Source organism: Rhinoderma darwinii, chromosome 7, assembly GCF_050947455.1.
Source record: "Rhinoderma darwinii isolate aRhiDar2 chromosome 7, aRhiDar2.hap1, whole genome shotgun sequence".
NCBI lineage: Eukaryota > Metazoa > Chordata > Amphibia > Anura > Rhinodermatidae > Rhinoderma > Rhinoderma darwinii.
The window spans coordinates 21340452-21355409 of record NC_134693.1 but is presented as its reverse complement, the minus strand read 5'-3'; the positions used below and the strand labels follow the sequence as shown (position 1 = coordinate 21355409).

The 14958-nt window shown below is 44.2% G+C and overlaps 1 protein-coding gene across 2 annotated transcripts in view; it reads right to left on the bottom strand.

Annotated features, from left to right (window-relative positions):
- DNAI3 (dynein axonemal intermediate chain 3) overlaps positions 1-14958 on the bottom strand; it is a 62906-nt gene that overhangs the window by 11487 nt on the left and 36461 nt on the right. For both annotated transcript variants that reach the window (XM_075832947.1, XM_075832946.1), the window contains exons 15-16: positions 10181-10331; positions 7065-7152 (exon numbers count right to left, since the gene is read on the bottom strand). In XM_075832947.1, the coding sequence (XP_075689062.1) occupies positions 7065-7152; positions 10181-10331 (239 nt within the window). The remainder of the gene's footprint in view (positions 1-7064; positions 7153-10180; positions 10332-14958) is intronic.

Genomic DNA, 14958 nt, shown 5'->3' with positions numbered 1-14958 from the left:
TGGTGATCATATAAAACTGCGCTGACCGTGGTCTAAACTCAGGCCCCACAGGTAGAACCAAGCATTACATGGCGCCCACTGTAATGAATGGGCTGTACATAGAGAAACACTCTCTCTGCTCCATCAAATCCCCTCTATTAACTTAGAAAGCCCTGACAAGATTTTTGAAAACGGGTTTTCTAAACCAGAAAACCCCTTTAAAATATATGCAGTTAAGGCCTTATTCACACGAACGTGTTTAACATCCGTGATGTGTGCGTGAAAATCACGCGCGCCGCACGGACCTATGTTAGTCAATGGGGCCGTTCAGACTGTCAGTGATTTTCACGCAGCGCGTGTCCGCTGCGTAAAACTCACGACATGTCCTATACTTGGCTGTTTTTCGCACATCACGCACCCATTGAAGTCAATGGGCGCGTGAAAATTGCGCACGGCACACGAAAGCACTTCCGTGTGACGCGCGTGATTCGCACAACAGTAGATCAAGAAGTGAAGGAAAAAATAAAAGCACTTCCTTCCTTTCTTTTTCTAAACATCAAAACTGCGTGTCATAAAGATGCCATATGCGTGAAAATCACGCAGCCACGCACCAGTCACTGATGACACACGGAACTGCAACGCGCGCAAAACGCTGCGTTTTTTGCACGCGCAAAATACACACGTTCGTGTGAATAAGGCCTAATAGTGATTGACCTGAAGGCCCCCAATCCTCTTCTGGTGATGAGCCATACCTTATAAAACACATTCTAGTTGCTGCAGAACCTCTTTTAAAAGAGGTAGGGGACGTATTAGTCACGGAGTGATTAACAAAACGTTCCCTTTCTCATCACAAAGAGGTTCTGCAGCAGCGGGGTGTGTGTTATACAGTTTATATTCAATCATGAAGCCCCCCTTCTTGCACTCGTCCCAAGTGTGAACTCGGTGACTAATGTTCGTAATTATGGTAGAGGGTACATTGTCTTATATAAGTGACGTCTGTGCTTATAGGAAATCTAATGTCTGACGAGGACTGGTGTATGCACATTATAGATCATCTCCTGGCCCTTTATCGTGTGCACCGGGGGTGGATTATCCCAAACAGCTCCTGCGAGGACAGCCGGCATTGGCGGCAGATTATATCGATTTCACTTGAAGAAGCTGTGAGTTCCTGTATTGTGATACCCCGAGGTTTAGGAGCTGAATGACAACATGACAGAATTAGAATCAGGAAGAGAATGGCGTGTGCCAGGGGAAACGTTGGCCGAGGCTCTGGAATGCCGGAGTTTGGCTGTAAAACAAGCTCGAGGCAGCCGCATTCCTCCCCGTAAGTGTAGAGTCTATTGTCCTTATATAGTGCGAGCAATGTACAGCGTTACAGCTTATTACTGCAGGAAGGAGAGAAGATTATAGGAAATACAGATCGGGGGTGTATCTGGGCCCCTAACAAAGAGGGTTATCGGGCCGCCAAATGTTATTTTCTGGCACATACAAATTAGAGGTCATAAGCCATGTGTCAAAACAGGGAACAGTTGCGATCGATGGTATTATTCAAGCACGCTAGTAGTGTTGAGTGTGCTATATAAGGCTCTGTTCACATTTGTGCCGTAGTTTCCGTTTAGAACAAAAACCATGATGGACAGCCAGATTCCCCACACAATCTATACCATTGGTGCTTGACAGATCCCACGGACTAACAATGGGTTACGTGTGGTCTCCGTCACTTTGATAGGAAGAATAGTGTCACATGCACACTGACCATTGTATGGAACACTGGCGTAGCTATAGGGGTCGCAGCGGTCGCAATTGCGACCGGGCCCCGAAGCCAGGGGGGCCCACGGCCCCCCGCACCACATCAATAAAAAGTTACTATAGTAACTCGGGCCGCGGGCCCCTGTTACTATAGTAACATACTTACTTTACTTACCTTCCTGGTTCCGGATCGCAGCGGAGGTCCTGACGTCCAGCGCTGTGCGCAGCGCATGACGTCACAGAACTATGCCGCCGCGCACAGCATCGAGACTACAGAACTCCCGCCGCGGCCGAAGAGGAAGGTAAGGTTAGCCCTGACTGGCGGGGTCTGACTCCCGGGATCCGCCAATCAGCTGTTTTGAAGGGGCCGCAGCACTCGTACGAGAGCTGCTCCCCTTCATTCCTGTCACTTCATTCCGGTCACACTGTGAATCGGTGTCGGCGATTCACAGTGTGAGCGAGTAGTGAAATGAAGGGGAAGCAGCTCTCGTACGAGTGCTGCGGCCCCTTCAAAACAGCTGATTTGCGGGTCCCGGGCGACACATCAGCTATTGATGGCCTATCCTGTGGATAGGCCATCAATGTTTAGGGACTGCACAACCCCTAAGCCTACGATGTATCAGGCTTAGGGGGCCCATGAGACAGGATCACAGATTGTGTGATCCTGTCTGCTGGGCCCTGTATCTAAACCAATCACATGGTAGGCTTAGATACATGGCCCATGCGTGATCCTGTTTGCTGGGCCCTGTATCTAAGCCTACCACACTGTAGGTTTAGATACAGGGCCCCAGCACACAGTAATCTTATACTGTATAAGATTACTGTCTGCTGGACCCTGTATCTAAGCCTACCTTGTGGTAGGCTTAGATACAGGGTCCCACAGACAGTATCACACATGGGCCCTGTATCTAAGCCTTAGGGTATGTGCACACACACTAATTACGTCCGTAATTGACGGACGTATTTCTGCCGCAAGTCCCGGACCGAACACAGTGCAGGGAGCCGGGCTCCTAGCATCATAGTTATGTACGATGCTAGGAGTCCCTGGCTCGCTGCGGGACAACTGTCCCATACTGTAATCATGTTTACAGTACGGGACAGTTGTCCTGCAGCGAGGCAGGGACTCCTAGCGTCGTACATCACTATGATGCTAGGAGCCCGGCTCCCTGCACTGTGTTCGGTCCGGGACTTGCGGCAGAAATACGTCCGTCAATTACGGACGTAATTAGTGTGTGTGCACATACCCTAACACACGTGTTACTAATCATTTTTTGTGTGTTTTCTTACAGGTTCGGTCGTTGGAATACGGCGGATTCCAGGACTACTTCGATGACAGCTTTTTTTTTATTAATAAAATGGTTAATGAGGGTTGTGGGTTTTTTTTTTATTTCAATAAAATATTTTTTCTATGTCTTTGTGTTTTTTTTTTAAACTATATTACTACCGCCTTAGTAATGGCCGCCGGCTGATTGACAGCATCCATTGCTAAGGCGGGGCTTAGTGTTAGCGGATGCAGAGGCGAACACTAACCCCCTTTATTACCCCGGTACCCACCGCCACCAGGGGTGCTGGGAAGAGCCGGGTACAATCCAGTACCTGACCATCTGTCGTGATGGTCGGGTACTGGGGCGGCCGCAGGCTGGTATTATCAGGAGGGGAAAGGCCAAAAACAGTGGCCCTTCCCACCCTGGTAATGCTGCCTGCTGCTGCTTTATTGTATCTGGCTGGTTATGAAAATGGGGGGGACCATAAATAATTGGAAAGAACGATGTCGGGTCCCCCCCCAATTTTCATAACCAGCCAGATACAACACAGCAGCAGCTGGCAGCATTACAAGGGTGGGAAGGGCCACTGTTTTTGGCCTTCCCCAGCCTAATACTACCAGCCTGCGGCCACCCCGGTGCCTGCCCGTCACTACAGATGGTCGGGTACTGGTTTGTACCCGGCTCTTCCCAGTACCCCTGGTGGCGGTGGGTACCGGGGTAATAATGGGGGTTAGTGTAGCCTCTGCACCGGCTAACATTAAGCCTCGCCTTAGTAATGGAGGTTGTCAATCAGCCAGCGGCCATTACTAAGGCGGTGATAATAAAGTTTAAAAAGATACAATCACATAGAAAAAATATTTTATTGAAATAAAAAAACACGACCCTCATTAACCATTTTATTGAGAATAAAAAAAACGCCGTCATTGAAGTCCTCGAATCCGAAGTCCAACAACCGAACCTGTAAAAAAACACAAACACACAAATAATCTGTAACACATAAAGAAGCAAAATTATTATTCTTACCTTTCCTGGGTCCAGCGCTGGAGCCGCAATGTCAGCGAGCTGGGCCCTGTATCTAATCCTATCATGTGTGATACAGTCTGCTGAGCTGTGTATCTAATCCAATCATGTATGATACTGTCTGCTGAGCCACTATCTAATCCTATCATGTGTGATACTGTCTGCTGAGCCACTGTATCTAATCCTATCATGTGTGATACTGCCTTCTGAGCCACTGTATCTAATCCTATCATGTGTGATACTGCCTTCTGAGCCACTGTATCTAATCCTATCATGTGTGATACTGTCTGCTGAGCCACTGTATCTAATCCTATCATGTGTGATACTGTCTGCTGAGCCACTGTATCTAATCCTATCATGTGTGGTACTGTCTGCTGAGCCACTGTATCTAATCCTATCATGTGTGATACTGTCTGCTGAGCCTCTGTATCTAATCCTATCATGTGTGATACTGCCTTCTGAGCCACTGTATCTAATCCTATCATGTGTGATACTGTCTGCTGAGCCACTGTATCTAATCCTATCATGTGTGGTACTGTCTGCTGAGCCACTGTATCTAATCCTATCATGTGTGATACTGTCTGCTGAGCTGTGTATCTAATCCTATCATGTGTGGTACTGTCTGCTGAGCCACTGTATCTAATCCTATCATGTGTGGTACTGTCTGCTGAGCCACTGTATCTAATCCTATCATGTGTGGTACTGTCTGCTGAGCCACTGTATCTAATCCTATCATGTGTGATACTGTCTGCTCAGCCACTGTATCTAATCCTATCCATAGTTTATAGGGTCGTAGTGCTATAGATATGCTATGCTGTCTCCTATACACACATTTTTTTGGGCGGACACATGTATTGGGGCTATTTCCCGGACATTTTAAGCCCTGAGGGTATGTTCACACGGCAGCGTCTGTTACGGCTGAAATTACTGTGCTGTTTTCAGGAGAAAACAGCACCGTAATTTCAGCCGTAATGGCATGTGCAGGCGTCTTTTGCTGCGTCCATTACGGAAGTAATTGAAGCTGGTTTTCTATGGAGTCCATGGAAAACGGCTCCATTTACGTCTGAAGAAGTGACAGGCACTTTTTTACGCGCCGCCTTTTGACAGCGACGCGTAAAAAAAAATGACCGTCGGCACAGAACATCGTAAGACCCATTCAAATGAATGGGCAGATGTTTGCCGACGCTTTTGAGCCGCATTTTCGGACGTAATTCAATGCTAAAACGCCCGAATTACGTCCGTAAATAGGGTGTGTGAACCCAGCCTTAGTGACGCCCCGGCTGCTAGTGCTGCATTGTTGGGTCACTTAGGAGACCCAGCGATGCAGCTGAAAGCGGACCGTCGGCCATGAGAAGTTTGCGGGGGGGGGGGGGCCCAGTAAGAATTTTTGCATCGGGGCCCATGAGCCTCTAGCTACGCCCCTGGTATGGAACATATGGGAGTGTTATATTTGGCACTGTATGATAGTAGATAATTTGGCTCTGTACGGTGGTATATTATTTGGTCTGCATGGTATGATGGTATATTATTTGGGCTGCTCTGTATGGTGGTATATTATTTGGCAATGTATGGTGGTATATTATTTGGCACTGCATGGTGGTATATTATTTGGCACGGTATGGTGGTATATTATTTGACAATGCATGGTGGTACATTATTTGGGCTGCACTGTATGGTAGTACATTATTTGGGCTGCACTGTATGGTAGTACATTATTTGGCAATGTATGGTGGTATATTATTTGACAATGCATGGTGGTACATTATTTGGGCTGCACTGTAGCTAATATAGCCTGGTAATATACGCCTGGTTCACATATGTGTTAGAGGCTCTGTTAGGGGCCTCCATCACAGAGCCGAACAAAAATACCGGAAACAATAGCCCAACATGCTGCATTATGGTTTCCGGTATGGTGGTATATTATTTGGGCTGCACGGTATGGTGGTATATTATTTGGCACTGTATGGTGGTATATTATTTGGCACGGTATGGTGGTATATTATTTGGGCTGCACGGTATGGTGGTATATTATTTGGGCTGCACGGTATGGTGGTATATTATTTGGCACGGTATGGTGGTACATTATTTGGCACTGTATGGTGGTATATTTGGGCTGCACGGTATGGTGGTACATTTGGCACTTTATGGTGGTATATTATTTGGAACTATATGGTGGTACATTATTTGGCACTGTATGGTGGTATACTATTTGACTCTGTATGGTGGTATACTATTTGACTCTGTATGGTGGTATACTATTTGACTCTGTATGGTGGTATACTATTTGGCTCTGTATGGTGGTATACTATTTGGCTCTGTATGGTGGTATATTATAGGGGCTGCACTGTATGGTGGTATATTATTTGGCACTGTATGGTGGTATTTTATTTGGGCTGCACTGTATGGTAGTACATTATTTGGGCTGCACTGTATGGTAGTACATTATTTGGGCTGCACTGTATGGTAGTACATTATTTGGGCTGCACTGTATGGTAGTACATTATTTGGCAATGTATGGTGGTATATTATTTGGCACGGTATGGTGGTACATTATTTGGGCTGCACTGTAGCTAATATAGCCTGGTAATATACGCCTGGTTCACATATGTGTTAGAGGCTCTGTTAGGGGCCTCCATCACAGATCCGAACAAAAATACCGGAAACAATAGCCCAACATGCTGCACTATGTTTTCGGTAAAACCACAAATACTCGGAATAACGGAAACCCGAAAGAACCCATTAAAGTCAATGGGTTCCATCGAGCGCCGATGGTGTCCATCAACCAACGGGATTGTTTTGCTCCTTTGACGGAGCACAATCACGGAAAGAACGACTTCAGATGTGAACGAGGCCTTATCTGTCATTTCTCTCCTTCCAAAAAAAAAAAAATATGGGAGAGTAGTCTCCACAGCTACTGATCGAGCCCTGCACTGTATGAGAATCCCTTGGTATGTTCACTATTATACTATTTAGAGACAGCCTCACTCATAAATCATGTAGATCTGTACATCAGTAAGAGTATGTGCCAGGAAGACGTTGACAGGAAATTACCTGCTGTCCTGCAGTGATGATGCTCCTCTCTCAGGCTGATTTTAATAGGGCTGAACTCTCCTCCGGTGTCAATCTTAGGAATTGAGGTCTTGAAAAAAAATGAAGAAATAAAAGAAAACAGTTAATAATAGAAGAAAAACACAGAGAACTGACAACTGCTGCGTCAGGAATAATGAAAGCAAATTACATATGTACCCTTCAAGATCATTTAACCTTTTTAATCCAAGGAAGTCCAAAATTCGGAGCTTTATGTTTCTGTTACAGAGCTCCAAACCCCCAGTAGACATAGAGATAAAAAAAAATTCTGGATGCCTGCAGCCACCACTAGAGGGAGCTTACTGTACACTGTTTATACATTGACCACAATAATAAAATATTATGCTGACAGCTCATAAGCTCCCCCTAGTGGTCACTGCAGGTAGTCAGAATATTATCATTTTATCCTACGCCTATGAATTTTCAGCTTTTTATATAAAAAACAGGGCACTGACTGTTAGAATAAAGTAATATATAAAAATTAATGAGTGCAGAATTTTGGACATAACAACATAATGGCGTAAAAAGCTAGAGATACGATTTAAGGCCTATTTTCATTATCTACATAAGAACATAAGATAAATATGACAAATGACGTAAATTTTTGACAGCTGGATCCATCCAGTCATTTCTGTATCTGTTTTTCTTCTCCATAATCTAATTCACATACAGCAAGAGAGTTGTAGCATTGGACATTGTCAGAGAATCTCCCTGGGCACTGTAATGGCAGCTAGTCGTAGATGTCACCAAGCATAAGTTTCTTGCATAGAATGCTAAAAGACTTTGAAACGTCGGTGTATATATTACATTATATATATATATATATATATATATATATATATAAAACTTTGAACAGTTAGTGAAAGTTACACCTCCCGCTCTCACCCATTGATTTGACGGTGTGTCAGTCTTTACTGTAATCCTAGCTTTCTATTCATGAGCCATGAAGCTCAGGATGAACAGTATTCCTGTATCGTCCTTCATTGGAACATCGCTATGGAAGTATTAACAATAGGCAGAGAAAAACATATCTGTTAGCACAGCCACACAAATTATTGGCACAAGCCCGTTTTCTAGATGTACCAGCCACAGTTTCTTAGCCTATAAAACACATAGTGCTTATCCTGCAGCTGAATTATTTTTTGTACAACCTTTACAGGCTTGCTGGTGTCTTATGAGATGGACCTAAAACAAGTCTGCGTAGCATGGAGAGGCAGTGTATTGTACAGCACTTACAGAACATCCTGTGACCACCATATGTAACAACATGTACTCAAATGGTGGTCACCGAAACAGGAAGGCATGTGGTTGCTAGGAAACCTGAACTCAAATACCTTGCAGAAGGGGGCGCTAGAAGGGAAATGCATATACATTCAGTTACTGCATTGCGTTGCGAGGAATTGCATGTATGGAGTGAGAGACTCCTGCAGAGACATGAGGAATGGGACTAATCTTACTCCTTTCAAAAAGTTCCACACCCATTCACACTGAATATCGTGAACTATCAGGAGGTAATGTTTGTCGCTGTTCTTTCTAGAAATCTGGGATTTCTGCCATAAGAGAAAATGATAAGGTCGTTGTTGAACTTGTTTATAGATCAAATAATCGTTGAGACGTTTAGTTACAAAACTGGACGACTTGATATTGAGAAATCAGTGTCTACACGTACGTGGGCTCAGCCCTTTAACGGGGGGGGGGCAGAATTGGATAAATATTCATGACTTCGCTGATAAGAATTGCCGTAAGTCTCAGTATCTTGCCAGCCGTTACCGTAAGCAATCTAGCGCGTCTGCTAATATAAGCAGCAGGTCACCTTTGGTGAACCTATACTTATATACATATGGTTTGCATACAGCCGTTCCCATATAACCACCTCCAGGTAGTACCTTAATTGCTCCCTTTACGAGTGGAAATGGATTATCATGGGAACGCGGTTGTCTGATTGGAGGGGGGGGGGTTCTGTATATTTTCTTTCGGTTTCCTATATGCATCTCCATATTGTCCTGTATTCTAGCCATAAATATTTTTATTATTAAAATGCTGCTTGCTGGGCCACTACCTACAATAGCCAGATCAATATTAAAGTCGATATTGCAGTTTAGTGTCAGTGATGAGCCGGGTAGGGGAAGAAGGTCTGAGGTCATGATGCCCCGGATGGGCTTATAGTTTCCCTGCACTGTAGGAAACAAGGAGGAAATATTAAAAGATGCGAAGTTTAAATATCTTGGACAGACTGGGCCCACCACATAGCGTGTGACTTACAGCATTGGTATTCTATGAGCCCGCTAGGACCTGGTTACCACGGCTACCTCTGCTCCCGCTGGGTACGTCACTGAAATCCACTTTCACGGCCACGGAAATTTTGTATTACAGGCCGGCTATTTATAAGAATTACTGACTGATCTCTCCACTCTAATAGGAGTAAGTCCTGAATGGAGGACCCCCTATCTGTCCATATGCCGCAATAGGGCAAAGCCGTGAACGAAAAGCTCCACACACAGTTTTCCTTTAGGCTACATGCACACATTGCGTATTTTGCAACGGAAAATACGCAGCAAAACTGCAAGGTGTGTTTTTTGCTGCATTTTTCGGTGTGGTTTTCACGTTTTGCTGCGTAAATTGCAACGTTTTCATGCTGCGGGTTTTGCTGCGTTTTTCTCCAAAACTAGGAAGATAGAATTCGCAAGCGGAATCGTGAAATAAATTGACATGCCGCGGTTTTGAAAATACGCACCGCTGGTCAATTTACATCCCGAAAAATACCGCAGCATGGACATGAGATTCCCTGGAATCTCATTGCCTATGCTGGTACTGTATTATGCTGCGGTTTTGCCGCACGCAAATATGCGCGCCAAAACCGTACGTGATACACATCGTGTGCATTGACCCTTAAGGTGCCTATTAAGAATGACAAGTGAACCTGACACAATCAAGTAGTGGCACGTTTTTAGGAAGAAGAAAATGACGCCTGCCCAATCAAGCAGCTAGGCTTAATTCATCAATTGGGAACTTCACGTGTTCATGGAAATGTGGCAACAACTATCAAGAAAGTAACATTTTGTATCCTGATAAATCTGTACCTTAAAAAGTGGCCTCCAGACGAGATCAATGTGTTTGAACGTATCCGGTACCCCGAGGGGAACTTCACGCTGGTTCTCTTCTTGTTTCTTGCTGGTCGGGGTCTGAATATTAGGCTTGTTGTGTGAGCGGATGTCCCAGAACATCACAGAACTGTAGGTGAGGAATGAGATTGTGTCAGTAGCAGCTCAACCATCTCCTGCAGTCATAAAGGGAAGAACAGTGATCAGATCAACAATGAAACAGACTTCATGATGATTCCTCTAAAAAGTTCTGCAATTTGCCCTGGAAATGGAATGAGAGGGAATTGCAAAGGAAAATTTAGGCTACATTCAGACTGCAGTTTTTCACATCCCAAGTGCACCCGTCCGGGATGATCCCGCATCCCCCATAGAACAGAGTTTATGGAGGGATGAGTGAAGCAAAAAAAAAAAATAGGACATGTCCTATTTTTTCACGGACCCTTCATGCGCTCCTTTGAAACTACGGTCGTGTGAACGGCCCCATTGAAGCACATGAGTCAGTGTGAATGAGACCTTACATGTGAGAAAACGCATCTGCAACGAAAAACATTATATAGCAATGACAGCGGCGTCTAGAATACTGCGGACAGTGGGCTCTGTTTTCTGATCAAATGGATTATGGCCAAACATCACCGATTACTAGTCTGTTATAGGCAAACTTGCCAATCTTTTCCCAGGAGACTCCAGGAAAAGGGAGAGACCTCCAGGACTCCCGAAAGAGCAGGCCAATCTCCCGGGTTCTGTGTCCTCACTCACCCCCTCCCGTTCCTGCAGTCCTCCTCACTCTGGAGCGGAGCCGGCATCCGTACTTTTCTGCAGCAGCGCCCAGGAGTGGAGAAGACTGCGGGAACGGGTAGAGATGAACATGGTCTGAGGTCTGCATTACTTTAGGAGGTCTGTATCTATTTAGAGGGTCTGATCTGTGGTCTAGAGGCTGTTTTTATTTAAGGGTTCTATGGTCTGTATTTATTAAGGGGGTCTGTATTGGGATCTGTACTTATTTAGGGGGTCTCGTCTGGGGTCTGTTTTTATTTAAAGGGTCTTGTCGGGTCTGTATTTATTAAGGGGGTATAGTCTGGGGTCTGTATTCATTTTGGGATGTGATTAAGGGGGTCACATGCACTATTTGTGATTCAAATGCCGTAGGTTGGGGGCATGTCCTACATAAATGACTGGAGCATAAAGGGGAAAAATTATTTTTCGAATCTCCCTTCTGAAAAGTTGCCATGTGTGTGTATATGGAGATAACTGGTTAGGGAAGTGCTATGTGCTGCTATTTTGAAACGATTATTAAATCATAACCAGAAAAAAAGGTTGTATACTGTATATACTCATTTATCAAAAATGTCAAAAAGAAAAACTGGCCTGGTTACCCATAGCAACCAATAACACTGCAGCTTTCATTTTTCAACAGCAGTTTAAAAAGTGGAAGCTTAATTCTGATTGGTTGCTGTGGGCAACAAGGTCAGTTTTTTGTATAGACAGTTTCGATAAATGAGGTCCAATGTCTAGGCAGTGGGTCCTGAGAGGTGAAGTGGCCCACCACCAAATGTATAGCATTAAATGTTTATTGCCTTTGTCTGGATCGATAAGGGGAAACAATGTGGGAGATTTTTCAAAACAGTGCAAAGGCAGTTGCCCATAGCAACCAGTCAGATCACAACTCTCATTTTTGACAGGGCCTTTGAAAAATGAAAGAAGTGACCTGATAGGCTGCCGTGGGCAACTACTTTAGTTTTCGTTTGCACCGGTTTTGCTGTTACCTCACCCCTACATTTTCTATCTATCTATCTATGCAGAGTACATGCAGCCTGTCTCAGGGCTCATTCATACGAGCGTGAATCTTGTCCGTGTGCTATGCGTTGAAACAACGCACAGCACACGGCCCCATTGATCCACTGATGTGTGATTTTTCACGCAGCAAGTGTCCTTTGTGCGAAACTCACTACGTGTCCTATATTAGTGCGTTTTCACGCACCTCATTGCCCATTGAAGTCTATGGGTCCGTGAAAACCACGGACAGCATATGGTTGACATCCGCGTGCTGTCTGTGTTTCACGCATCAAATACATTTAAAAGCAGAGAAATAAATTAAAAAAATAAAGTGCTTGCACGGACATGAAAAACGCATGCCACACGCAAAGCACGCTGATGCCAATACACAATGCACAAGAAATGTAGGAGAAACGCTGCGTTTTTTACGCGTGCAAATCGGACACGCTCGTCTGAATGTGGCCTCAGATTATGTGGGACATGTTTATCAAACAGCTGAGACTTTCTTGTAAGCCGCTGACGACACTTAGGACACTTTTCGTCTTTCAAAAGACAATGGATTTAGTATCAGATCTCGCTAGAAGACACTTTTGCCTCTGGGGCCAACGGTTCATAAAGGATAAAATAAAATACTTTCTTGAAATGGAAAGTATTAGCGCGGTTTATGTTCTCGTGCAGGATTATGTTTGATAGTGACAGGACTTAAGAGCCATTTATAGCCAAAGATCTGAATTCTCCTGTCAGTCTTTTTGATCCTTAAAATCTGCAGTTCCAAATTCTTTTCTTGGCTCTTCTGTAAATCCCCCCCCCCCCCTTCCTTTGTATATTAAATGGCCCTCTGGGTGGGCAACATAAATGTGTTCAAAGTTACAGGCCATTTCATGTGCATGGATTTCCTATTATTGTATGTTACCATTTGGACCCTGAGAAGTGACCCAAAAAACGTCCGAAATCTCCCCCTATTGATTTCAATGGGAGGGATAGATGTTTCTTTCCCAAGCGGCTTTTGGCCGCTCGCGGAAAAAAGAAAGAGGCGCACCTTTTTTACACCGTTTCTGCCTCTGACCTCCTATTGAAATCGATGGGAGGAAGAAAAAAAACCTGCGGCGTTAGTTTCTCACTGCGTTGTTTTGCCTGCGATCCAAGCATTTGCTTCAATGGCCGTGTGCAAAAAACGCAGAAAAACACGTGCCGGCAGTTTAAAATCCGCGTCATAATTCCTGAAGGAATTCGGAGGCAGATTTTTTCTGACTGCAAAAAGCTCTGGGTGAACGGGGCCTAAAGTTTTGTTTTTTTCAGGGACATAAACATCGGTCTATCATTAGGCTAGGCCTAGGCCATCAATGTTTGATCGTGAGGGTCCAGACCCCCAGCAGAATGAAGGAGCTCCTGGTGGATGGACTCCGACAAATCAGTCCTAAGCATAGGCAACCAATGTTTAAATCTAAGAAAACGGGATTAGGTCTCCATCGTCTCGTATTGCTTATGGAGTCTGATTTACACGGTCTGTGCTCGCCCATTGCCATGACCAAATAATAAGGGACAGGGTTAGGGCTGAACTTGGTCACAGGCGGGTGAACTGATGTTTCAGGTCATCTTATGTCTGCCTTGTAGAGAAACAGTAGGGATTCACCGCTGCCGGTCACTATTTCTGGAGGGTAAGTGCTAATACAGGGAGCAACTCCAATAATAATATGCGAAAAAAAAAAAAAAGCTTCTTTGTAATATGAAAAACAATTCAACTTTCTAATATACTTTGGGGAAGATTTTCTACGTGTCTGTGTCTAGAATTTTGGTGCAATTTGGTTCATTTTATTCTAGACTAATTTAAGAACAGACATTTGTTCCTTATTAGACCATTTTTTATTTTTTCTAGGAATGGGGGTGTGGCTTAGCAGAAAAGGGGCATGGTTTAAATGCCCCAAAGGGCACCAAACTAAAACCAAAGCCAATCAAGAGTTGGTATAACGGAAGAGAAAAATGTCTAGCAAGATGCGCCAAATATATCATACAGCATCCACCACTGTAATCTATCTGGACACATCTTCAGACTTCTTCCTGGTCTAAATTTATGATGTCTAAATCTTAGACAACTCAGTAAATCGGCCCTTCTCTGCGGTCAGTGAAAGGAAACATTCTTACTTGCATACATAGGCGGAAAACCTATTTTGATAATGTACTGCTCACAGTTATAGCTTATCAAAGTACCTATGTCAGTTGGATATCACCAGGATAGCGTTTCAGCCTCTGGATGTAAACAAAAATGTTTCCATTCACAGACAGCAAGCTGAAATCTTGAAAATGGAAGAAATTGAAACACAATCTACAACAGAAAGTTGTAGAACTTTTCATTACAAAATGATTAAGCGTCATTTACATAAAACTGGAATCCCCCTTAAAGCTTACGTGTGCTTTTTACAAAAATATATAAAATGAAGCGACTTAGCAAATAGTCTTGAATAAAAATAACTTACGGTTTTGTTTCTACAACTCCTATGCAGTCTCCATGGTTACAGACTACGAACTACCTGTGTGTAGTCTGATTCTGCAGTCACGTTACTTTTTTGGGAGGGAGTAACACATGACAGCAGAATCTGACTACACAGAGTTTGGCCTCATGCATACGACCGTAGCCGTGATTACGGCACGGACGGCCGCGGAGTGTCATACAGCTGAAGCTCCATAAAGCCAATTCTAACATGGGATTCATGGTTCCAGTCAATAATCTGTCTACAAGCTACATTATGTGTCTGACTACATTACTCATTGGGAATCTACATGAATCAATCTGCAGGAGGCTACGTCAGGACTCAAAGCACAAACATGTCATTTGCATCTCTGTATCTACCATGCAGGATCAAGCACGCTACTTGTAAAAAAAAAAAAGTAGTCTGGGGTCATGTAAATAGTAAGAAGCAGAAGAATTCACAGAAGTATTAGGCTCCGTTGACACTAAGTATGACAAGTCCTCATTTATTATGGGG